The sequence below is a fragment of the Saimiri boliviensis genome, chromosome 12, assembly GCF_048565385.1.
Source record: "Saimiri boliviensis isolate mSaiBol1 chromosome 12, mSaiBol1.pri, whole genome shotgun sequence".
Lineage (NCBI taxonomy): Eukaryota > Metazoa > Chordata > Mammalia > Primates > Cebidae > Saimiri > Saimiri boliviensis.
The window spans coordinates 26,605,589-26,631,976 of NC_133460.1; the positions used below are offsets into that span (position 1 = coordinate 26,605,589).

The 26,388-nt window shown below is 42.6% G+C and overlaps 1 protein-coding gene across 6 annotated transcripts in view; it reads right to left on the reverse strand.

Moving 5' to 3' along the window:
* Window positions 1-26,388, reverse strand: part of WDFY4 (WDFY family member 4) — a 304,899-nt gene that overhangs the window by 235,048 nt on the left and 43,463 nt on the right. For 5 of the 6 annotated variants that reach the window (XM_074382129.1, XM_074382127.1, XM_074382128.1 and 2 more), the window contains exons 8-12: window positions 25,850-26,007; window positions 23,892-24,344; window positions 21,429-21,533; window positions 19,235-19,425; window positions 11,729-12,315 (exon numbers count right to left, since the gene is read on the reverse strand). In XM_074382129.1, the coding sequence (XP_074238230.1) occupies window positions 11,729-12,315; window positions 19,235-19,425; window positions 21,429-21,533; window positions 23,892-24,344; window positions 25,850-26,007 (1,494 nt within the window). Of the gene's footprint in view, window positions 1-11,728; window positions 12,316-19,234; window positions 19,426-21,428; window positions 21,534-23,891; window positions 24,345-25,849; window positions 26,008-26,388 lie in introns of those variants that run through there. The other variant, XM_074382131.1, reaches the window with a different exon arrangement.

The following is a 26,388-nucleotide window of genomic DNA, read 5'->3' on the forward strand; positions in this document are numbered from 1 at the left end:
TAGTCATGTGACTCTACACAGGAATTAAAACCCATAGAACTATAGGCCAAAAAAGAGACTTTTACGGTATGTGAATTGAAATAATAATATTAAACTATAGGCTAATCCCAAATTACAAACACCTGATTTTCCAACCCTGTGCCCATCCTGCTGCTCTCACATGCAAAGTGAGATTGTTTTCAGTCCTCAGAGTAGTTAAGGAGCTCAGGAGTTTTCCTTGTCATTTGGGGTAATTTATTTAAACCAACTGAGCAAATACTGACCCTTTATTATTTTCCAGGCACTACTCAGGCACTCTAGATACATCTGTAAACTAAACAAACTAAAAGCCATGACCGGGGTATGAGGGGAAGGGTGTAGACATAAAGATAAACATAATGGTCCTGGCACGGTGGTTCATGCCTATAATCCCAGCACCTTGGGAGGCCAAGGTGGGCAGATCACAAGATCAATAGATTGAGACTATCATGATCAACATGGTGAAACCCCGTTTCTACTAAAAACACAAAAATTAGCCGAAGGTGATGGTGCATGCCTGTAATCTCAGCTGCTTGGGAGGCTGAAACAGGAGAATCGCTTGAACCCGGGAGGTGGAGGTTGCAGTGAACCAAGATTGCGCCATTGCACCCCAGCCTGGTGACAGAGCGAGACTCAGTCCCCCCACAAAAAAGATAAAGATAATAAATAAGTTTAAAATAATAATTATAATAAATATAATATAATTATAATATAATAAATATATTTATTATATTATAATTAATGTATTTAATATATTTATCATATTTGATTTAAATATTAATATACTTAATATATTATAATAAATATAATAATATAATATAATAAATATAACATAATATAATATATTAATATATAACATAGTAATATACTAATAAATATGAAATGGTAAGTGCTATTGAGAAAATGAAGAGCAAAGAAGGAGAATTGAGAATGCTTGTACAGGGAAAGAGAGTAAACTGCAATTTTAATTTGAGTGGCACACTTGGCCTCGTTAAGAAGGGCAAAACTGAAAGAGGGGATGCAGACATCCACGGGGAAAGCATTTCAAGCAAAGGGAAGAGCCATTGCAAAGCCCCAAAGAAGGAGTATGTCTGGCATATTCCAGGACCAGCAAGGAAGTCTGTAGTTTTACTCTGATATTGAAGGCACACAAACACAATACAGAAAAAAAAAAAAGCTACCAATATCTAAGAGATCAATGTCCCTGATGAACATACACGCACAATTCTAAACAAAATGCTTGCAAACTAAATTCCACAGCATATTAAAAGGATTATATACCATGACCAATTATGATTTATACTAGAAATGCAAGAGTAGTCCAACATAAGAAAACCAGTCAACAAAATGCACCACGTTAATAGACACAGGCAAAAAGCCAGATGATCACCTGATTTGACTCATAAAGAGCATTTGACAAAATCCCACACTCTTTCATGATAAAAACACTCCAAAAACTAGAAATAGATAATAACTTCCTCAACATGATAAAGGGCCTTTATGAAAAGCCTACAGCTAGCCTCATGCCAGATAGTGACAGCTGTTCCTCAAATTCATGGGGAATTGTAGGAAACCCTAAGAAGCCAAAACAATATTTTGACAAAGTTGGACAACTCCCATTTCCAGAGTTCAAACCCTTCTACAAAGCTACATAATCAAAACAGAGTGGAAGTGGCATAAGGATAAATCTAGAGATCAAGGAAATAGGATTGAGAATCCATAGGCAAACTCACGTATCTATGGCCCCTTGATTTTCAACAAGGCTCCAAAGAAAATTTAAGAATGGACTCTTCACCAAATGGTAGCAGAACAATTGAATAGCTATAAGCAAAAGAATGAGGTCCAACCCTGACCTCTTCCCATATACAAAAACTAACTCAAAATGAATTGATGATCTAAACACAAGAGCCGAGACAAAATTTTTAGGAGAAAACACAGTGGTAAATCTTTATGACCTCAGATTTGGCATTGGAATTTTACATATAATGCCAAAAACAAGAGCAACAGAAGGAAAAAAAATGGGTAAATTGGACTTCATCAAAACTGAAAACTTTTGTGTATCAAAGGACGTTATTACAGTGAAAGGACAACCTACAGAATGAGAGAGAATATTGGCAAATCATATTTCTTTTAAGAGTCTAGTAGCCACAATGTGTAAGGAATTCATACAACTTAGCAGCAAAAAGAGAAACAACCCAATTTTAAAATGGCCCAAGCTCTTGAATAGATATTTCCCCCACAAAAAATATACAAATGGCCAAAAAGCACATAAAAAATTCAACATTATTAGCCATTAGAAGAATAAAAATCAAAATCACAAATCACAATAAGATACTCCACACCCATTAGAATAGCTAAAAAAAAATTCTTAAAGGAAAATAAATATTGGCAAGCTTGTGGAGAAATTGAAAATCTCTTATATTGTTGGTGGGTATGCAAAATTGGTTCAGCTGCTGTGAAAACAGGCAGTTTGACAGTTCCTCAGAAAGTTAAACATAGAATTACCATTTGAGCTAAAATTCTACTCCTAGGTAGATAATCAAAAGAACTCAAAACAAGTACTCAAATAAATACATGAACATGAATGTTCATAGCAGCACTAATTACAATAACCAAAGGAAATAACCCAAATGTTCATCAACAAATGAATGGTTAAACAAATTACGGTATGTACCCATGCAATGGAATAGTATTTTATCATAAAAAGGAAAGAAGTACTGATAAATGTTACAATGTAAATGAATCTCAAAAATATTAAGCTACTTGAAAGAAGCCAGACACCACAGGCCACCTACTATACGATTCCAATTACAGATGATTTATCCAGAATACATTAATCCACAGAACAGCTTGGTGGTAGCCCAGGGATTGGAGAAAAGAATGGGAATTAGTATGGGTTTTCCTTTTGGGATGACAACATTGTTTTGAATTAGATAGAAGTGGTCTTTGACAACACTGTGAATGCATTAAATTCTATGAAATTGTTTGCTTTAAGACTGTTAATTTTATGTTCTGTGAATTTCACCTCTGTGAATAAAGCTAAGTTTCTAAAAAAAAAATTTAAAGAAAAAGATGTCTAGCACCTGCGGCAGTTCTCAAACTTTAATGTGCTTACAAATAACAAGAGGACCTTTTTAAAAACAGAGCCCTAAATTTCAGCCGCAGGGACTGTGAATCAGGAAATCTAGTTTACACAACTATATTTTTGTGCAACTCTACAACGGATTCTGATGCGGGTGGTCTACAGGCCACACTGTGAGAAGCATTGCTGTAAGGTAGGGATTGACAGAGCAGGAATGAAGACAAGGTTCTAGATCCCAAGCGGGGGCAGTCACTGATCCCCCACCGGACCTGGTGTTCCCAGATGGCTTGTATCTCGCAAGGGACCTGCGGCTACAACAGAAAGTTGTAATCAAAAGTGCAAATCTCAAAGCACCTGTATCTTTGGGAGCCAGTGGTGGTGTGAGGGATGCGTGGCCAAAGTTTGCATCTCATTTGAAGAAACCTAGGAGGCTTTCCAGGATGTGAATCAGTGAAGCCTCATCATGTCACACAGCCCCAGAGCTTGGCTATCAAATCCTGCACCCACAGCAGCTGCACGTCAGACAGGATGGCTGCTCCAGTCCTGGTATTTGACCTGCTTAGATATGGAAGTCAGACTGTCCCCTATCGGCAACTCTGTCAAAATTCAGGGAGCAAGATTAATACCTATCACCTGTAACTAAGGCCTGTGGATACTTGAGGGACGCATTAGAAACTTAAAAGCAAAATGGTCTCATTTGGGCAGTCCATGCTGATTACTCCAGACAGCCACCATCCTCTTCCAAACCTCCAGGGCTTCTCTCTCAGGGGCTGATACCAACCCCTCTCTCTCACATACTCTCATCAAATTGGTTTTCAAGGACAGGCAAAGTTATATCCTAAATAGTTCTCAAAATGTTCTCCTGTTCAAGCTACTGCCATCCCTGGAAGGAGGGACTAACAGCTCATTTGTCTCTCTCCTTTCTTTGCCTCTCTCCATCATCTCTGCCCATTCATCCCTAGAGCTTAAAGCCCTACTACAGCTCGAAGTCTGAGCAACGCCTACAGAAGGCTAGAACAAATCTTACTCAACACAGTTGCTTTTGAGTCTCACCTTTATGCCTTCTCAACCCATCTCAGTCCAGATAAGTCTCATCTTGCAATGTTTAGCTCAGTGTTCTCCTAATCCAGGAATGCCTCTCTGACCTCCCCAGACTTCATTAGGTGTACTTCTCTGTATCCTCTCAATTTCTGGGGCTGCCCTTGCTGGAGCCCCCACTATACAAGCATGACACTCCACTCATGTCTCTGTGAGGTGGGATCCCAGGAGAGGAGCAGGGAGGAGCAGCCGCATCTGAAGCAGTTGCAGGACCACTGCACATCGGGTGTCTTCAGGATGCCAGGCACGAGAGTCCAAGACTATCTGCCTTGGCAAACCCCCCTGCCTTTCCTCCTGTCCTGCCCATTTCAATTCATTCATGCCTGTATTCTACTCAGTGACCATTCATGGGGCTCCCTGAGGTAGACTGGGAGCTACAGACCCAGTCCATGCTCACACGGGCCTCACCGCTGAAGCAGAAGAAAGAAATGTAAACGCCACCTCGTTTCCACCATGGTAAGAAGCCAAAGATCAAGAGATGTACAGTAGCTTTGTTGGCAGATGGGGAAGAGACAACTTAAGTAGCTCATGTCCTTGGCATCTATTTTAATGGATGGTTTATAGGTTATGGCATTCATTTAAATGGAAACATCCTGGTTTCAGATATGCTCAAGTGGGCAAACGTGCACCACACAAATAAGAAACCAAGGAGGTTACACAATTAATGATTGACTTGCACCGTGATCAGTGCTGAGGGTGCTGAGGACATGTGAGGTAGTGGGATCTGATTTGGCCCACAGGATGGGGATGTGGCAGCCAGGGTAGGCTTCTTGGAAGAAGCGACATCTAAACCGAGACAAAAGCAGAAAGCAACTGTCCAGGCAGAGTGAAGACAGGAAAGTCATCCCAGGTAGAGTAAAGGGCATATATGAAATCTGAGTCTGAAACACGGCTGCAAGGTGCTAGTCTAGTGATGCCATGGGCAGGTGGGACCCTCAGGACTGTGTGGCCTATACTCGCAATGTCTGATTCCCTCCTGGGAACCAGGGGGAAGCACTGGAGGCTTCCGAGTGTGAATGACAGGGTCACATCTGTGCCTTGCAAAGGCCAGTGTGGCCTTCATATGAACTGCCCAGGAACTGCACTGTCCCCACCCTTCCCCAGTGAACTGGCTGAAACATCAAACTCGCAAGGATTACCTCTAACAAACTTAAGTGACAGATACAATCCATACCCACAGGGGACATTGTTTCAACAGGAGTGATTAGGATAAAGCTGCAGGATGCTCAGCAGCAGAGCCAGAGGAATGAGTATTTAGGGGCTCTGGCCTCCAGAGTGCTCCCTTAATACTTAAGCATTGTCTGGAGCACACCACATTCCTGTTGAAACGATGTCCCCTTAGGGTTATAAGTTATAGCCACAACTTAAGTTCAAGGTAAAGGTGACAGAGATTGCTCCTTTGGCTGACGTAAGGAATAAAAGTCAGCCCGCGAGGCCTGGCAGGGGCTGGGAGAAGCCATGTGCTAAGGCAGAAGCAAGAAGGAGAAGAGATGCCCTGCTTTGGAGGGGGCTCTTCTCTGAGCTATACACAGCACCAGTTGTAAAGCAGTCCTCATAACCTGTAACCCCAGGATGCCAGAGCCCTGCCCAGAGACTGCCCTAGCCCCACATTGCCTATAGGGTAAAAGTGAAATAAAAGTGAAATGGTCTCGTGTAGGGTTTAGCAAGGCCCACCACAGTCTGACCCTGTTCCCGCTCCACTTTCACCTCCAGACCTGCACTGTGGCTGATGGGCTGCCGAGGGGTGTGTATGTAGTGTGGATATGTGGTATATGTGTATGTGCGATATTTGTGAGTGTCACGTGGTGTGTGCATGTAGGTATATAGGTGGTATGTGTGGAGTGTATTCATGCGTGTATGCCAGGTGCTGTGTGGTGTGTAGGGGTGGTGTGTGGGTGTGTGTGGTATGCCAGTACTTGCAAGGTGTATGCTTAATGTGTGGTGTGTGTGTTTTGTGTACGTATGGTATATGTATGTATGTGTGTGATGTGTCTGTAGTGTGTTTGGTGTGGGGGTGTTTGGCACGGTGTATATTTCGTAGAGATATACGATGTATTTTGGACACCATATATATACTTTGGGAGTTGCATAACATGTCATCTCTGTGTCATCTCCTTAAATTATAGTTATCATAAAGACTAAACAAACTGAAGAGTAGTCCACTGTAAAAAGCTGAGCACAGTGTCTGGCACACACATGCTTAAGAAGAAGCTGTGATCACTCTACCACCATCACCGTCTTCAATCCTCACCTCACAGCAGTCCTCAGTGTAGATACTATTATCCCTGTCTTCAAATCAGGAGATAGAAGATTAGAGAAAGAATGTAGCAGAGCCAAAGAACACAGCCACCAAGGAACAGAGCAAGCCAGCCTGACTCCAAGGCCCACAGCCTCCTTCCCTCCTCCCTGGAGACTGGGGACCTAATTTGCAGAAGGCCAAGCTGAAGGAAGCCACCTGCCCAAGGACATGCAGGTGTGGTGGGGGCATCCTGTCTCCGATTCCCTGCCCACTGCCATGCCCTTTACCCCACAGACTCCCTGTGGGAGTGGAGTTTCACTTCCTATTCTCTAACCATTAAGGAAGGTCAAGGGCCATGTATCTTTTTTAGTAAGAAAAAATGTTCCATTTATGAAACACGGCTCTTATAAATGTAAAAATTACTCATTACAAAACCAGGATGACAGTTGACACAGGTCTCACCTCTAAAATATCAGAACTGATGTAGTCCATAGGTTAGAACCCGATCTTCAAACTGCAGGCTGTCAGGTCTGACATTTGGAAAACTATCACTATTATTGTGGGAGTATCAGGAAAAAAACCCAGGAAGAACACACGTGTGTGTGCACATACATGCACATACAGACAAATGCATTCGGGCTTTGGAGGGAGCCCTGGGTTCAAATTCTGTCTTTATTGCTTACTAAATGTGTGGCCTTTGGCCATATTTGTTATCTTTTCTCAGCCTTTGTTTCCTTGTTAATAAAATTCCAAAATTTGGGAGGGAAATAAGAACAAACAGATGTTTAGTGCTCAGTCCCCAGAGATATTCCTCTAATTACTATTGCTTTTCTTCACCTGATAAAACTTACTAGATGTCTTTTGGTACTGACAAATACTCCCCTGCCCCTGAGAGCTGGTACAATAAGTTGAACAAGTTTCCATACCAAGATCCTAAGTTATCAGGGTACCCAGAGAAAAGGCCTCCTCAGGGATTGACCCTGAAATATAGAGAAGAGGGAATCTAGAGAAGGAATTCTTCCCTAGACAAGCAAGAAAATCAGGACCTGGCAATCTGACCAAGGCCTGGCTTGGAAAGGGCAGCTAAGACCCTATGGAGGCATTTCCATACCTAAGGAAAGGCAGGATGGCCGGAAGGAGGATGATTTGCATGGAACCCAAAAAAAGGAAAATCTTGGAGCAAGATTCACAATCAAGTATCAGACATCACACAAGAAACCTTTCGTGATTGTCACAGAAATAACAGCCTCTCAAAAAACACAAGAAGAAACAATTATGATTCATATGTTTGAAGAAATAAAAATGACAGACAGATATGAACAAGGAAAAGGGCTATTAAATCAAGTTCATTAGAAAAAGAACCAAACAGTACATAGAGAAATATAAAATACTGTCACTGAAATTTTAAAAACAAAACCTAAATGGCTAGATTATATATCAGATTGCACACAACTAGTAGGAGATTCAATGGCTTTAAGAAAGATCAAAAGAAACTGCATGGAACAGCACAGACAGGCAAAGAGATGAAAAATGTTAAAAAGAAGATTAAGAGACGTGGAGGATAGAATGAAAAAGTAAAGCATACATCTAATTGTGTTCATTCCAAAAAGGCATAATAGGAAAAGGAATGGAGAAGAGGTCATAAATTAAAAATCCTTATTTCATAAAAGGCATCAATTGGGATTCAGGAATCCCAAAGAATATGAAGCAAAATGAATGTTTAAAATAATCTTCATTGAGATATATGACAGTAAAGCAATAGAACAAGAATGGTGAACATCTGAAAAGCAACCAGAGATGCAAGAAAGAACAGTGAGCACAGACATTGAAAGCGTGTAGATAAATCCACAGAATATTTTATAAAACAACAACTGTCTTATCTGATGGATTTACTAACAGGAGATAAATTTAAAATATTAGCTAACTGTAATGTATAAGTTAGAAAAGTGCAAAAATTAATTAAAGAATTTTAAGGTCTTGATGTCTTAATTGGTAGGAGGATAAAAATACTTAACTATAAACGTTAGTATGCCTGTTAAATCACTCTATGTTAACTACTACAAAATTAATCATAGAGAGTTTAAATTTTATGCTAGTAGGCAGGAAACACATTTTTTAAAAATCAAGCAATTCAAAAATAAGACCAAAATGTTTTTTAAAAGCAGAACAAATGTAAAAACTAAGCAGAAATCATCCCAAATATATTAATAATTATGAAAATGTAAACAAATGACATTCTTCAGTTAAATGACAATATCACACTAGATTTAAAAACAAAGTAAAACCAACAACAACAAAAAAAGATCCTTATTGTTTACAAGAAAGACACCTGAAAATGCAAGGATAGTACACAGAAAGTTTAAAACCAAAGGATGAAGAAAAATCCCAGTGGCAACTTAACCAAACGACAGCTGATACAGTCCTATTATTATTAAGGTGAAATGTACTACTAGAGATGAAAAGGTCACCATATAATGATAAAAATTTGGACTCCGTAAGAATGTAAAAATTCTAAATATGGATGATTCTTATAGCCTCAAATATACGTAAAGCAAAATTCAACAGAAACGGACACATCCACTTTATCATGAGAGATTTTGAATGCTTTGTTCCCAATAGCTGATATTCCATTTCCCAGGCCACTGCCACAGGTGGCAGAGGGGCAGATCCCGGTGCTGGAGGCTGAGGTCGCCTCCCGGGGCACCTGGCAGCCGATGTGGCTAAGCAGGTAATGCTGGGATGGAAGTTGGTGATGCCCTGCGAGGGCGTCAACATTTCTCATTTTTACAGAAACAAGCTGATGTACCCAGCCTTATTCCACAGGTGGATGAACATCAACCATGCTGAGGCCCCTATTATTTCCCGCCCCCTGGCAGTGTCTTCTAGTGGACGGTGCAGGGCCGCTGCCCACAAGATCCAGTGAGGCCAGGCTGCCCTAGACCCTCCGAGGTGTTCGATGGAATTCCACTGCCCATGACAGGAAAACCAGGTGGGGGTTCCTGCTGCCCCCAAGACTCTGCATCTGAAGCTCATGAGAGAGTTTGCCTACCTGGGGCGCCTTGGCTCACAAGGCTGACTGGAAGTACCAGGCAGTGACAGCGAGGAGAAGAGGAAGAAGGCCAAAACCCACAACCAGAAGAAGAAACAGCTCATGAGGCTGCAGAAACGGGCGGAGAAGAACATGGAGAAGAAAGCTGACAAATCCACAGAGGCCCTCAGGACCCATGAGCCCAATAAAGGCTGTTTATAAAAACAAAACAAACAGAAAAACACACACACACACACACACACACACACACACAAAAACCTGATATTTTGAGCAGACTTTAAAAATTAGTGATAAAGAATATTTGAATGAAACAATTGACAAATTCGATCCACGAGACATAAATAGAACATCAAACCTAACACTCTGAGAACATGCATTATTTCCAAGTACATGTGGAATATTTATGAAATTGAGGGCCATGAAGTCAACCTCAACTAATTTCAAAGGATGAGAACCCAGATGGTCCACCTTCTCTCACCTTGAGAGAGTGAGAAGCAAATAGAGAAGATGACCAGAACACTGTAACAACAGAAATTCAAAATTCAAACACTTAAGAGTCAACTATAAATTGTAAGGGAAATTAGAAAAATATTTCATACTAAATGACATTGAAAATAAAACTTAGGAATTACAGATAAATGTATATGTAAAAAGATGGAAATAGACATCCAAGTTAAGAAAAAGAACACCAGAATAAGCCCAAAGGTAGAAGAAAATGATAATTTTAAAAAATACATGTATATAGGAGAAACAGTAAAAGTCAAAAGATGGTTCATAGGCACACTGAAAAGTAAACATCTGTGAATCGTGCTGAAGCAGAGAAAGCAGGAAGACACAGATAAATAGTGTTAGAAATGAGACACAGAACACACAAGGGATGCTCAGAAGAGCGTCAGGGAGCCATCATGGGCAGCCAGATGCCCACAAATGGAAACTTCGATGAAATGGGAAAATCAGCTTGCAAAATAACAAACCAAGAGTAATTCAGGAACAAATAGAAATGCATTCTTATGATAATAAATTTTCTCACAAGGAAACACCAGGCCCACAAGGATTTAGTGGTAAGTTCTACCACATTAGCTGGGGAACAAAAATAATCTTTACATAAACTCTTCTTTAGCATAGAAGAGAATCACTGTCCAATCCATGCTATGATGCTAGCATAAATTTGACAAGAAAAGTCTCCAAGAAAGGAGTATGAAAAGCTAAACTCCTGAATATCAGCACAAAAATCATTTTCAAACATTAGTGCATCAAATTCAGCAGTACATAGATTATGAATGAGTTGGTTTGTGCAGGAATGCAAGATTAGCATTCCTAGCATTCCAAGATTAGCAAACTAATTAATTAGCCAGATTAACAAAAGAAAAATCATAATTATCTCAGTGTGTGGAGATTTAACATGCATCCCTCTCTCTACCATCCCCAACACATTCCTAGCAAACAGGGCACTCTGGATAAAAACGGTGTCTTTCGAAAGGATAATTTACTGCAGTATTGATGGGTGTTCCGTCATTTCCACTTTAGAGGAATGGAAAAACACACCAACTGTTGCTGTTGTGTTCTTTTATTTTCCCTCCTACCCCAGCAGGGGTGGGCTAGGGATGGTTCTTTGTGCGCTCTTGCTTTAGTGGAATTCTCTGTTATAGACATGAGAGTAAAACATTGTTTGCGGAAGTCTGAACCCATTGAGGTGTTTGGCCTGAGGAAGTAAGGAGAGCAATTGTCTTTGTTAGGGGTGTAGAAGCAGCAGGGAAGAACAGAAAGAGCTCCATAACTGGGGGTGAACAACGGTTTGTGTCCTGCAGATCAGAGGATCTCACCCCACCCCTGGCAGCATGCTGGGGAGGAGATAAAGCCTTACAAGGCCAAGGCTGCCTGACATACCCAAGGATGCCAGCCCAGGCACCAGGCTCCCTGGGACAGTAAAGCTCCCAAAAGAGAAGGTGAGTGTATCAGCAGGGTCCTGCCCTCGGTTCTCAGGCATCCCATAGGCCTCCCTGGTTCTCATATGACTCAACAGCATCCTCCAACCCAGTACTGACTCAGATTGAATTTTCTGTCAGTTCCCTAGATAGAAGAGTGTGGAGTCAGAAGTAACTTGCTTTGAAGAAGTGGAGATCACGTGACATTTCTGCACACCCATTCTGTATCTGAGCCTTCCCACCGACTACACATGCATGAGGCATTAGTATGAGAAGGGGAGACAGAGACGCACTGATGACACACTGGCAGAAGCTACCTCTCCTCCAGGTCTGGCCACCGCTTGAAGTTGCCTTGGGGGTCACTGCCAGCTTTTCCCTTCTGAGCATCCACAACTGGCCCCTGCTTGGCCCGCAGGGACGCCTTCAGGTCCCCGCGCAGGTGGAGGGTGCCGCTGGCCATGCTGTCCAGAAAGCCCAGGATCTGGAGGCAGCTCTGGATCCGAGGTGGGAGTGAGCTGCTGGAGGAAAAGGCAGTGCCCAGCAAATCCACAAATGGCCTGGCCTGCGTGTCCGCCCAGGAGCATGCAGGAAGTGGGACGCCCTCTTCCTCCAGGGCTCCAAAACAGCCCAGCAGGCAGAGGTCCTCGGCCAGCTTCTCAAACAGCCCGTTCCTCCTGAAGAAGTCGCCGTTGACAGGATCCCTGTGCAGCGCTGCGGACACAGCACAGAGAGTGTACAACACCAGCTCCAGGGTCTGTCTGGGGGACACTGCTCCCCATGCCGGCAGCGGGGGGTCCTGGAGGGAGCCTTCCAGGTCAGAGAGCAGGGACAGGAGCCCGTTGAACCCGCTGGAGACTCTGAAGGCAGCACGGCCCTTGGGGGTCTCCAGGATCCGGAGCAGAGACTGAAACACCAAGCAAATTGAAATGAGTGCACTCCAGGAGGCAGATTAACCCTGAGCTCACACATATTCCTGCCAGAGCTGCCCACTCCCTGTTCCCTCCCCAACACCTTCAGGCCAACAAGCTGCAGGAAGGATGATTCTGAAACGCTGAGATGTTCATATTGTTCCTCTTCCCATTTAGGTTTTCCCTGTGTAACTACTAAACTAATATATAGGGTTGATTTAACTGTCTTGTATTTTGACTTGAATGCATCTCTTTTCAGAAAGCATCTTCTGTCCTATACCTCATCTTCAGCCCGGGTTGAGTGCTCACCCATCCCCCTCCCATGCCCTGATCAAAACTCTCATCATACTCTACTGCAGCGACTTGAAAATCGACTCAGCTCTCCACCAGACTGAAGCTCCATGAGAAGGGAACCATATCTAGCTTCCTTACTACTGTGGAACACTGCACACACTTCATGACAACTTGCTAAATGAGTGGGATGAACCTTCTCTTACACTGTACGGGAGACACACATTGAAAACCTTATAGAAGCAGCTCGTTACTCCTTATCTCCTTCTCTGTGCAAGCACGGCTTTATCTGTTATATTAAAGGAGAGGAAACAGTAAAATGAATCAACTTAAAATGTGATATGAAAAGAAGGTGTCAGGCAGAAAAGAGAAACCTGCAATGGAATGAAATGCATAGGTATAACACATAGCATAGGCCAGGTGTGTAGAAAGCAGTTAGGCCACTGATGATAGCATACACCGTGGAATCCACCACCCTCCAGATCATCTGGAGTTTTACTGGCCCACAAAACTTTCATTTCTTCTAAAATCAAACTTTTCTTGGGCACTTACTTACTTGAGTCCAGTGCTAGGTAACCAATACATGCTACTGGAAGGAAGGAGGGAGGAAGAGGGCAGGGAGGCTACATTTAAGCGGTTCTCATTCTGTGCTTCATCTAAATGTGAAAAACACATGGATGATTTTAAATATGTATTAAAAGCCTGTAATTTTTGGTTCTTATTTATTGACCAGATAAATTGTGTTGGACGCCATCTAAAACTCGGGCATTTGATGTGTGCTTCCTAGAGAGTGGCCAACCTTGTGGGTTCATTAGTGGACTGCAGAGAGATGTGTGAACTGTTTTATCTTTTCAGATAGTTAATGCTCTAGTGAGACAGGGAATGGGATTGTCTGAGCAGGCACAGTTTGGAATCAGTTTCAGGAGGCCAGAGACAAGGTTCAAAGAGAAAACATAAAAAAGAAACTCCCTATTTGGGGGAGGGGTGATGCTGTGACTTAAATGCATGGTGTAGGTGACAATCTGCAGTATGACACATGGAAGTTAGTGTGAAAGAGAAAACTGTTAGCTGAGAAAAACAGGAAGGAAGGGACTGGATGTTTAAATTATTTTTAGTAAATAGAAACAGTAAAGTTACAGGTGACTATTAAACATTATTTTTAGTAAATAGAAACAGTAAAGTTACAGGTGACTATTAAACATGAAGTCACACACTTTGGGAGAGAAGTAATTTTCCAGCTCCAGCTCCATCTCTCTCTCTCTCTCTCTCTCTCTCTCTCTTTTTTTTTTTTTTTTTTTTGAGACAGTCTTGTTCTGTTGCCCAGGCTGGAGTGCAATGGCATGAATCATGGCTCAATGCAACCTCTGCCTCCCCAGTTCAAGCATTTCTCCTGCCTCAGCCTCCCGAGCATCCAGCTCCATTGCTTAAATGCTGGCACCATAACTTAACAGTGGTATTTACTTGAAACTATAGAATGTGTGTTTCGACCACTCAGATTTTGTTCACTAATGTTAGATTCCACTACAGGAAACCCAAGCTGCTGGGCAAGTAGCGAGTCTCATGTTTCAGGTCAGAGAACACAAGAGGAGACTGGACTCTCTTGGTGAACACAGGCAAAGATTCCTTCAAATATGAAGATAAAAGGCAGCCAACGATCTGTGTAAAGGGCTTCCAGAGTCCCATATATGACATTTCCAGAAATTTAAAAACCAAAACAGATTGCAGTTACTAGGAGAATCTATGAAAGGCTGAAGTCCATAATTATATTAAAAATGGACAAATAAAATAAAGCAAGGTAGAAAGAGTCATCCTTACCAATATAGCTAAAAAGAAAATGCGCTACATACAGTGGTTATATCAATGATACCCCACCACAACTCAGAAGGACACTGGGGGGAATTGAATTGCCATTTTACTCTTTGAAAGAAGCTCAGCATCAGAGCCACCCGCTAAAGGGGGCGGTCAAGTCTGCATTGTGGGAAAGACTTAAGGGAAATGGACTTCCCAGGCTGCATGAACGACAAGGGCAATGACACTGCTTTCTCCTCCCGAGTGAGGATGTGGCCTCATTCTTTCTATATTTGGCTGAAAACCCAGGGAAGTTGAACATTTGTACACACCCTCAAAGCGAAGCATGCAGATTGCTGGAGTCGGTTCCTCCAGGATGGTGGTACTCAGTGTGTGTATGTGGAAGCTCACAGCTTAGGTTGGGCAAGGCCTTTCCCTGGGTAGACAGAGTCCAGGCAGCTGCCTGTTCCTGCCCCACCCAGGAGACCCTGGGGCCAGGAAACGCTAAGGCAGCTATGCTGCATCTGTGCCTGCCTTGTGTGAGCAACTCACTCCCAATAAAATGTTATTTCTAGGTCTGAGTTGGAAACTCACTCCAACCATGATGTGTGTGCGGTGGTTTCGGTCCCTCCCTTCTAACTGATAATCCATACCAAAAGCTGTTCACTACGATGAGGCACAGCACACGTCTGAACCTGACCTCGTGCCTCGTCACGTGACACATGCCATGAAAAGTCCATCAGTCGCAAAGACATCAAGAAATCTTAAGCTCTACAATGTTAAACAGACTAAATTTATGTGAGTGCCTTCAATGGCCCTAAGACCTCCAGGAGCTTTGTTTAAGGCAAATGGAATGACTAAGTGCTTCTGTTTGTTACATAACACATGAAAAACAAATACCAGGAAAAGAGAATGATTAAAAAACAAAACTAATCAGATTACAGACAATCGCCCGAGCGCTGGATGATCACTATAAACCCCTCTACTCTCAAGGAACCCCCTCCCAATTCAATTGTCCAATTTGATGCCAAATATTGCTCAGAAGAGCTCCATCATTCAAAGAACATTGAAGCAGATATTTTAAAAAGCAAAGCAACCCAATAATCGCCCTCATTATGATCTGTGTCTCTCAGCGAGTTTGTCACCTGTAATTCCTAGATGGTTATTTTCTTTTCCTCCTGCTGGGAGGGAGAGGAGGAAGGAATGGCTGTCCTTAATTGTTGCTTTGTTTGATTTATTAAATTCAGAGTCATTATGTAAAATGGGGGTAATCTCATTAGAACTTAGACTCCTCTATTATTTCTTGGGATGGGGTTAATTTCATATTTGCAGAGTCATAAAGTAAAGAGTCCAAAATCCAATTACAAAGGCTTAATTTCATAGCAACTAAAGAGAAACATTTCTATCATAAAGGAAAATAAATACTTCACTACTTCGGGAAACGATTTGTCAGGAACGGGGAGTCTAGGAGGAGGGTCTCCATTACTGTCACTCAACTTTGCATGATAATGCATCACACAGGGTTTCCAGTCTGTGGAAGGGAGTAAATTTAATCAGCTGAAGTCAAAGTAATCAGGCTGGGGTTGACACATTTCAAGAAAGGTCAGCGTTAAGCACATTTTCTCATCCTAACTCAGTTACCATGTCATCGTCTCTGAGTTAGTATTCCTCCAGCTTGAATCTATAAAATGGATGTCTGCTGCAAAGCGCTAACTACATTAGGGCTAACAGGATTTATTTCACATTCTATTATTTGTTATTCCTCATAATTTTCCATGTGTCATGCTGGAAGACTGGTGAGGTAATACAATTAAGCTTGGAGTTGAACAGCTAAATGTATATTAGCAAATCAATCTGAATTTGTGCATAACCCAATCACAGTCCCACTGGCCAAGGAGAGGAAATTCATTTGCTTACATTATTCTTTAACTCAGTTATCATTTGCCAGAATTAGGTGGTGAAGTCACATGTGCTTCAGCGTTGATATGGAGGTGCCACTGGTGTTTGAAATAATTGCCCTAAGTTGCTTCTCCAGAGTGGCTGGCAGATAGGCCACAGGGAAGGGGTGCAGAGTGATGCCATGCTGTGATGGAAAATCTTTATCAGAGGGGGCACCCTCTCACCCCACTCAGACACACTTTGTAGAAACAGGCCCTATGGGCCGAGTTGGCCCTCACCTTCTAAAGAGAGAGATTCAGCCAGAAACAGTTCACTTAACATCTTTGTTCCAAAGTTCCAGGGGGTTCTCAAGATAATGTAGAAACAAATGTAGATCTCACGTCTGATTCCAGCAAACCTTCACCACTTGCTCATGTGACTCAGTGGTGGGCGAGTCTGGAAGAGGCACCATTCCTCCCAGCTGCCCCCTGGAGCAGCCGTGTAACAGCCCTGGCCCTTGGAGAACAATGCCAGCTCCTGGGGCCTCCAACTGCCCAGCAGTGACTTGGTACCCAGGGAGAAGACAGCACACTGAGTACAGGCTATGACTTTGTTAAATAAGCTCACCAGTGTTCTTCCCTTATGTGCTCTCTTGATAACTGTGATTTTGAAATGATATTGAATCTGTAAAACACCATAATGACTTTACATTATTAATTCTAGAAATTTAGTCCTATTGTCCAAGAGTTGACATTCCAATACGATGCCTCTGGGCTACAGAGTAAACAAAAGGAACTTTCTATGAGCAAAGCAGAGCACTCTTTTCTACACTGAACACAAAAATACTTTTACTCTCCAAGCAAAGCAAAAGCAAAACTTCCCTCTCTGTGTATCTGTTTGGCTTTCAATATGGCACTGTTGGGAACAATTATTCACCCACAGACCTGACTGGTTAGGACATGCCTTCCCTGTTCCTATCCTATCAGAACGTGCCAGTCTAGCTGATCATGGATATATGAAGGAAAATGTACCAAACGGTGCAGTGAAGTAAAAAGTTCTCTCAGTTTTCAGTTGCCCGCCTTAGATTCAGACTCAACTTCACCATTTAGCAGTTGTGCCATACTAATTTAGTCAATGAAGCTCTCTGGATGTCTCTCTGCCTGTAACATTAGGACATTGTACCGCATGAATCTGAGGTCATTCCTAGCTCCAGTATTTTATTTATTTTTTAAATCTCTCTCCCTTACCCTACTCTTTGCTTTACCCATCCCTCTCAGTCCCCTTACCTCAAATAATCATGGGATTCAAATGTCTTTTAAAAGGTATTTAACTTTCCTTTTTTGTTGTTGTTTCATACAAATCACTTTCACTGATCCTATGGCCCTCTAATTAAATCACTGGCTGGGTTCTTGTCATCTGTGAAACATGATAATTATGGTCATGACACCGCTTTTGAATGGGCCACATGATGCTTTGGCCACATCAATCATTGCTGACTTAGGTCACATAATAACTGGAACAGCTCACATCAATGTCTCACATCAAATGTGCAGAGAAATAAAGTAAGTATGATGAACCAAACACCATTCGCTAAAAGTTAAAAAGTTCTTACATATACATAGGCATAACTAAGTAAGTTAGATTGATGATTGACCCAATTTTGGAAATCAGGGCAACTTCACTTCTTTTTAAATTCACCAACAGTCAGGTATATCATGTTAATGAAACATGAGCATATTGGCCAGGTGCAGTGGTCCACATCTGTGATCCTACCACTTTGGGAGGCTGAGATAGGAGGACTGCTTGAGGACAGAAGTTGAAGACCAGAGTAGACAACATAACACAATCCCCTCTGTACACAGAATACAAAAATTCGCCAAGCATGGTGGAACATGCCTGTAGTTCTAGTTGCTTGGGAGGCTGAGGTAGGAGGATCACTCAGGTGATCCTTTTTAACAGTCATAAACCCACAAAAGCAATGTAAAAAAAGGAACATCCACAAAACTGAAAGTTTTAAGGCAGAATACATGGCAAGAATATTTGTTGTGTGTATTTAACTATTTTAAGATAACTTGATGAATGTTAACAATATTATAAAAACATACACTTATCTCCATGGCCCAAAAATGATAGCCTGGCCTTGCTTGTCCCTTTGTGCCCAGTGTTTCCACAGCTCTGACTGGCTTTTGCTTCTTTGTCACTGCTCACAGGTTCTCTCCCCAGTGGGTCTTCCTCAGTCAGGTAAGGCAGCATTGGTCTCTTCTGTGTTCCCATAGCAACCTGCACTCAGTGTCTAACCAATGCATCTACCACACTGCAGTATAACTACTGCTTACTTATTAGTGCCAGGCTCTGAGCTCCCAGATGGCAAGGGCTGTATCACATCTGACTGTAAGTCCCAGGTACTCTTCATCAGCCCTGGTAATGAGTAGATGCTCAATAAATGCTGATCAAATCAACAAGGCAGCTACTTGGCCGTTGCAGACTTGAGCTGCACTTCCGCAATTTACAGTGTCATGGGAAGCAGCCACCTAGCCAGGAAATACATTTCCTAGCATCCCTTGCATCCGGGTGAGTCCTGCCCAAAGTTCTTCCTAAAGAAAATTGGACAGAAAATAACGCATGCCAGTTCTAGGCCTGAATGAAAATGCCTTGTGCAGTTCCCCACTGTCTCTCTTCCCTTCTCTGCTGCCCAAGTTAGATGCACAGGTGACTGCAGTTCCTGAACGACGGTCTCCAATCATTGATTGGACTATATGTTGGAAAGAAATTTCTAATGTGCCAGGCTACTGAAGACGTGGATTTATTTGTTATAGCACCTGACACTACCTAATACAAGGTACTGCCTACCTCATACAGTGGCCAAGTGAATTACGTGAGTATGAATGCATGAGTAAATGTGTATCACTTGGTGCATATTCATAGGAAAGCCACTCTCAAAGAAGGACTTGAAATCACCTTCAGGAGATCCAGTTTCAGCTGCAGCTCCCCCTGAGTGGACGAGCACAGAGCGCCCACGATGATGCTCATGTACTCCTCCGCGTTGATGGCTGAGAGCTGCTCCAGGATGCTGAGCGAGGCCTCCCGGTAGCACTCGTCATCCAGGAAGATCTTGATGAAGGGCACCATGCCGTGGTCTTTCAGGACAACTAAGGACCAGATAGACAGGGTCGGGGGAAGCCCTGCCACTTCAGTTTCAATCAAAAGGAAAGCTTTTTCTTACAATTTTCAAAGTTAATTTTGCTACTTTTTCATGTTTCTCTTTTGTTCACTGGTACATTTTTTGGTACTCTATACCCACTGTTAAAGTGAGAAGCAGAAAAAAGAAACTGTGGATCTGACCTTCTTTTTTCTTTTTTTTTTTCTTTCTTCTTTTTTTTTTTTTTTTGAAAAACTGCTTTCTTCTCCAATGAGAATCTAAGTTTGGGGAAAAAAATGACTAATAACTCCTCATAGGAGATAAGTTCAAGATGGGAGAAATAAGTTTAAGAGATCTACTGTGCAATGTGGTGACTAAAGTTAATAACAGTGTCATGAATTCTTGGGGTAAAAAAAGAAAAAAAATAAAAACTTAAGTAATAAAAACTTTAACTAGATCTACCTCTCCTCCCCATAATTTCTTCCCCAGGGCCAATGACAATTTTCTCTCTTCTCTCTGCCAAAATTCATATAGAAAGCAAGCCACAATTTAAGCTAAGAGCATATTTAATTTCTAGATAGTTCCTTGGGGAAGAAAATTAAAGAAATTTGACTGGCGGTACATTTTTGTTGAAAAGTAATTCCAAGCATTTTTCCCCAGGATTGATATTGGAGTAATCCATGTGGAATAAAAACTAGGAGGCAACTGGATCCTTCAAAGGGCTTGAGGGGGATCTGAGCAGACAGGATTTGTCCAACTATAGGCTAAGTACCCCCAGCATGGAAATTGCCTTGAAAGCCTATTTAAAAGTAGATTCCTGAGCTCCACCTCTAATGATCATTAATTAAAGGTCTGGATGTGAGCCTAAGAATATGCATTTAACTGGCACCTCTGGGGAACCCTTCACAGACTAAATGTTAAAGATCCTCTGCCATAATGGAATAATATTCTTTTTACATTTGGTACAGTTAGTCTATGAGGCTAAAGATAAAGACGCCTAAATCACCAAACCCAAAATCATTGATATGACATTGTTGGTGTGTCTGTATCATATTATACATAAATATATGTATGTGAATGTATATATATATATATATATATATATATGTACATATATGTATGTATATATATATACACACATATATACACATATATATACATATATACACACACATATATATATACACACATATATATACACGCACATATATATATTTACGTATAATATGATACAGACACACCAATGTATAAATATATATATGTGTGTATATATATGTATATATACATATATAAATACATATATATATACATATGTGTATATACATATATAAATACATATATATATACTGAGGACTGTACTACTAAATCATGTGTGTGTATATATATATATGTGTGTGTATATATATGTACACACCCACACCTATATATATATATAAGAAAATTTGAATGGATTAAATTGTATATATGTATATATATGTATATATATATGTGTGTGTATATATGTATATATACGTGTGTATATATATATGTACACACCCACACACACACATATATATATATATGTATAAGAAAATTTGAATGGATTAAATTGCTAAGTCCATCATGTCTGGGAGCATAACAAATTGCATTTATTTAAAATGATAGCTTTCTTTGTCTGTATTTTACTCTTCAGATCTAAAAAATAAAAAAGCATCTATAGTCAGTGCAGCAGGACACTAATAAATTTCACTTGAAAAGAGGAGAGGAGGCTCTTATTTAGATAAGATAATTTAATTTAATTTAGATAATGCTAGATTTAGCATAGTCTTTTTTTTTTATCAACTTTATTTAGCAACCTTAGAAGTAAAAGGTGTCGACAGAGGTACAGTATCTATGGATTTACTGATGATCACTGAACATCAGCCAGCAGATGGACATTAGCCACAGCTAACGCTGTGTATTGGTTATTCCTTGAATATAGCCTGTGAACACTGACATAAAGCAGTGATGAGGCGAAGTTGGTACCATCCTTACCTGCATTTCTCACTGAGCCTTTCAGAAGTGTGAGTACAGTCCTCAGCATCACACAGGTGAGTTCTCTTTCCGGATCCTGAATAACAGGAGTGGACACTTTATTTCCTGCCATATTAAAGAAACAACAACAAAAAAGTTGAAGTACATGTCATATGACCCCAAAGCTCTGACTCCAGCTTTCTATCCTCGTAAGGAGATGTGAATGTGATGCTTTCATCATAAGAATGTGTGTAACCCAGTTAGTAAGATAGAAGGCAATTACCCCCTACATCAGGGGTTCTCTTATCTTGAGCACATCAGCATTCCCTGTAGGGCTTATTTTGTTAAAACCCAGAGTCCCATGCTGGGTTCCATCCCCAGAATTTCTGATTTAGTAAGTTCTTGGACAGGGTTCTATAATTTGTGTTTCTGACAAATTTCAAGTGATGCTGATGGGGCTGGTCCAGGGACTGCTCTTTGAGAAGCATTGCCCCAGATGATAAACAGAGCCCTGCCTTCTTAATTTTCCTTTGACCACTTCTACAGTCTGCCATTCATCATTGGGAGGGATGACTGCCTGCTCATGCCTGAACCATGGGGAAGCTCAAGAGAATCTGGAGTAAATAGGTGATCCCAGTAGACCCACGAGGGCGAAACCAGATCTCTATATCCACCTGAATTCCCATGTCAGAAAAGTGCCTGACACATACTAGATGCTCAATAGTTATTTGGGGAATGAATACATGAATTAATGAATGAAATAGAGTTTAAAAACCAGGAGACAGAGTATCTAAGAAACGACAAAATACATTTAACAATAGAAAGTACAAAGTAAAACTAGATGCCTGAGCTCACAAAAGAGTTCAAATTCTCCTAGGAATGGTCATGAGTTTGGAATTGGATTTAAAAGCAAATTCAGTGTTAGACTGCTGAAAAGCAGTACCAGCTAAGATAACATGGAACCACTAGACAAAGAGACTGTGAAAAGACTTCTCATTTAAATACCAAGGAAAGTGGAGGAAGCACTACATTAACTTCATTCATGATGGGACTTAAGGCCAGAAGTTGATAAGCAGTAGAAAGTAGCTCATAAAATATTATCCAGGCCCAGAGGCTCAGACACACAAACCATCCCTTGGGCTCATCCTCTGCAGTCCTGATCCTATTTGCAAACACTCCCAGGGAGGGGCTGGGTCCGTCCTGGCCTCCATAAGGTACCTGAGCTCTTCCCTGGGTGTCTGTCTCAGTCTATCACAGTAGCACTGGAACTATAGGGACAAGGTGACTGATGTTTCTTGAGCCCCTGTTATGTACCAGGCACAGCAGTGGGTCCTCCTCAGAGATTCCCTCATTTAAATCTCACAACACTCTAATGATGTCAACACTGTTACCCTGTTTTACCGAAGAAGACACAGCCCATAGGGGTTAAGTCATTTTCTTGGGATCACTCAGTTTGTCAGCAGCATGGCTAGGATTCCAGCCCTTAGCTCCTTCCCCTCAGAGAGGCCCAGGAAACAGATTGGTGACCTTGGCTTAAGTCTGAAGCAGAATTCCAGAAGTGGCCAAAGGCTAGAGAGCTCCCTGACCCTTCCAGCCAGTGCAATGGGAGAAGGAGAAGGAGAGGCGGGAAGGTGGGGAGAGGCAATCGTCCAGATTCTTGTGTCCCGGTATCCCTCCTCTAGGATGATTTCCCAGACCAGCAGGTGTAGACAGACTGAGGGAAAGACCAGAGGAGCTGGGGAATGAGCTTCCAAACTTTGCTTCCCACTGGAAAGTCAGTGGAGATGGGAGTTAAAGACCACCATGTAGAGTGACTACAGCGGGATATGTGGTGGGGGGCATGGTGAGACAGGGAAAGAACCTAACCCCTGAGCCACCATGGACCCTCCTGAGACCCTAAAGCCCCAGGGGAGCAGCAGAGGCTGTTAAGGTTGAGACTCCAGGGTGTAGGGGCAAAGTTAGGGAAAGGGGGTGTTGCCAGGGAGCCACAGGTGTACAGCCCAGCAGGACACCAAGACTTGGAGGGACATGCTGGGCCAGCAAGACCTCAGGGAGCTCTCTCCCAGTGGGAGACCACTGAGCCAACAGTGCAAAGTGAGCAGTGTGAGCTAAGCAGCTGTGTCCCAGCAGATCCCAGAAGGGCCCCCAAATCCCAGGCTTCTCCAAGCTCCCATTCCTGAGGACCTGTCGGACTCCTGCAGTCTCCCTGTCTGCACACCCACCCAATGTCTAGGTCAAGAGATACCTAAAACCTGAATTCACAAGGCCTGAGTTAGCCCCAAGTTCACCCATCCCTTTCACTTCTTCATGGGGAAGACTGGGAGGCTGCCTGTTTTTTGTGAAACTATGTGTCCCGAGAACACAGTTCTCAGTGATATGGGCATGCTCACTTTCTGTTACACTGATGGGCAGCCAGGTTGGCCCAAAGACCAGGCCTGGCTGTCAGTGAGCCCTGCCCATCCCTCCCGATGCGCCCAGCAGCACCTGACTTCCGCATAATCTTGGCTTGCTTCCGAAGCTGTGCCAGCAGCAGGCCCAGGAGCCCTGAGTCCCGGAAGATGTCAGTGAAGAGCGGGTCTCCACCGGCGATGCTGAGGATGCTCTGCAGGGCCATGAGGGTGCAGGACGGCCCAGGGCTCTCCTTGATCAGATGCTGCACCTTTCGAAGGATCTCATGGGGCACATAGTGCAGCTCGAACACTAGGGCCTCCAGCAGCTGGAAGAAGTATGCCTGCACAGGGGCTGGCTTCAGGGGCATGATCTCTACAAACTGTGAGATGGGCTGCAGGGTCCACTCCAGCAGGAAGAAGTTTCGAGCATTCCAGGTCCACATGGTCCTGATGGCCGACAAGACTTGTGTGCAGAGGATAGAGTCACTGGCTTTGTGGAAAACATTCTGCAGGACCTGGAAGGCCTGAAGATTCTTAACAGTCACCCCTGAGGCGAAAAACAAGAATGACCTTGCAAGTCACTTCTGCCTGTTTCTACAAATAGATGTTTCATTACTAAGAGGACATGCCATTTGAAGTTTCTGTGTCCTAACTCCTATGAGCACATGTCTATCAGAAGTCCAGAAAAGCCAGCCCCCTGGGGTGTGACGAAGGCTGGTGTGGCACAATCCAAGATGCACTCAAACTGTGGCCACTCTGGACAGACATGTGCCGTGAAGGTCAAGTACACATTAGATTTAAAAAAGATAACACAAAGGAAATAACGCAAAATATCTTATTGACAACCATTTATATTGACCATACATTGAGATGGTAATATTTGGGACATATTGAGTTAAATAAAATATATTATCAAAAATAATTTAACTTATTTCTTCTTATTGAAAGTTAAAATTACATTTAAAATAAGAGAATATGCCTTGCATTTTATTTCCATTGCACAGCATTGGGCTAGGAGGATTGTTTTAATGGATTAAAATTAAGTGATGTTGGAGATTACTGGCAGAGTCAGTTTCGTTTCTAGACGAACTGATAAATATACTTTCCTGACCCACTTCCACCTTTTCCTGCAGCTTGAAGGTTAAGCCTCATTCTCACTCCCCCAGGAGACACTTTGTCAGAAAGCTCCCTGCCTCCAGCCTTCTCTGCCTCAGACACCAGAGATGTTTATGAAACCCCTTTCTGATCCAGGCACTGCCTAAACTACATCTGCACCCCTGTGCATTGTTGCATCCCATCCAATGGGATGGGATGAGCCCTGCAGTACTGCAGCCTCTCTGTGTCTGTTCTGCAGCAGCTCTAATTTCCCAGACTCACTCAGCCATCCAGGCCACCATATATTCCCCAAACTATCATTTCTGCCTTTAAACTTTCTCCCTTCATTTCATCCTAGACAACCCACACTTAGCCTTAAAAACTCCCTCTGTTTGGGATTTCCTGACTGAGCCACCTCGGGTCGTGGCTGTGCCTCGGGTCATTGGCATTTCTTAGCCAATTCTCCAGCAGACTAGGGTTCAGGGATGTGTGACAGTCTCTACAGAGGAATTTTAGGGAGCAGACACCTGGCCTGTTCACACCGGCACTCAGCATGGGGCAGAGTGTCTGCCACACAGAAAGTATCCGTGCCTGCTAATTGAGTTCATCAGTAAATCAATGGCTCAAAGTACTGAGAAGTCACTGACTCTGAGCCTGGATGGCTGTTCTAGGGCCATCAGCCCCCATTAAATAAGCAAATGCTATAGACTAAATCACACCAGAGGTGAAGAAGAGAACTAGAGGCTGCCTCCATTATTTGAGAAAGTCTTTGTCTTTATTAAGCAGTGTTTCCACCAAGTCTCATGGGAGACATTCATAACCTCCCCAAAGACTGTGGCATAACCAGAGTCTACTGCATCATTGAAAGGTATACAAAAAATCAGGAGAACACCCTCTGTAGCCTTGTCAGGACTCAGTACTGACTCTTCTGGTCACCCAGACACAAGAAGGACCCACCAGATGCCTCGTGATGGAACTTGAAGCCTTCAAGCTGAGGGTACGTGACACTGTCAAACACCTTCAGCTCTGACCTCCCGCAGGTCGTCAGCCACACCACCAGCCCAAGGAGCTCCTCCAGGTGTGGGTCCACTTCACTCTGGCTCAGCCCGTCGTACCTGGGGGTCAGATGAGGTCAGCAAACTGTACTTCCTGGATGGAGCAGCCACATGTGTGCATGGTACTCTTGGGGAGACAGAGGCAAGGCAGATCTGCAAGCTGAGGAAGACCCCGCAGTCTGCACCTGAGGCAAGCCAGAGGCAAGGGAGCACCCTGGATAAACACCATTGTGCAGACATCAGTCTTAGATCCAAACAAGTGCATTCAGAAACTGTGAAAAGCTACAGCACCTGCTCACAGGAAAGTCACTTTCCATGGCTGGACCCCCAAAAGACATGTGCTTAGGGCATCAGCAGATCAGGGCACCTCCCAAATGAGAATGCAATAAAATAGTTCAACACTGCAACCAAAGCTTGTGGAAAATAGTCAGACTTCCTTGT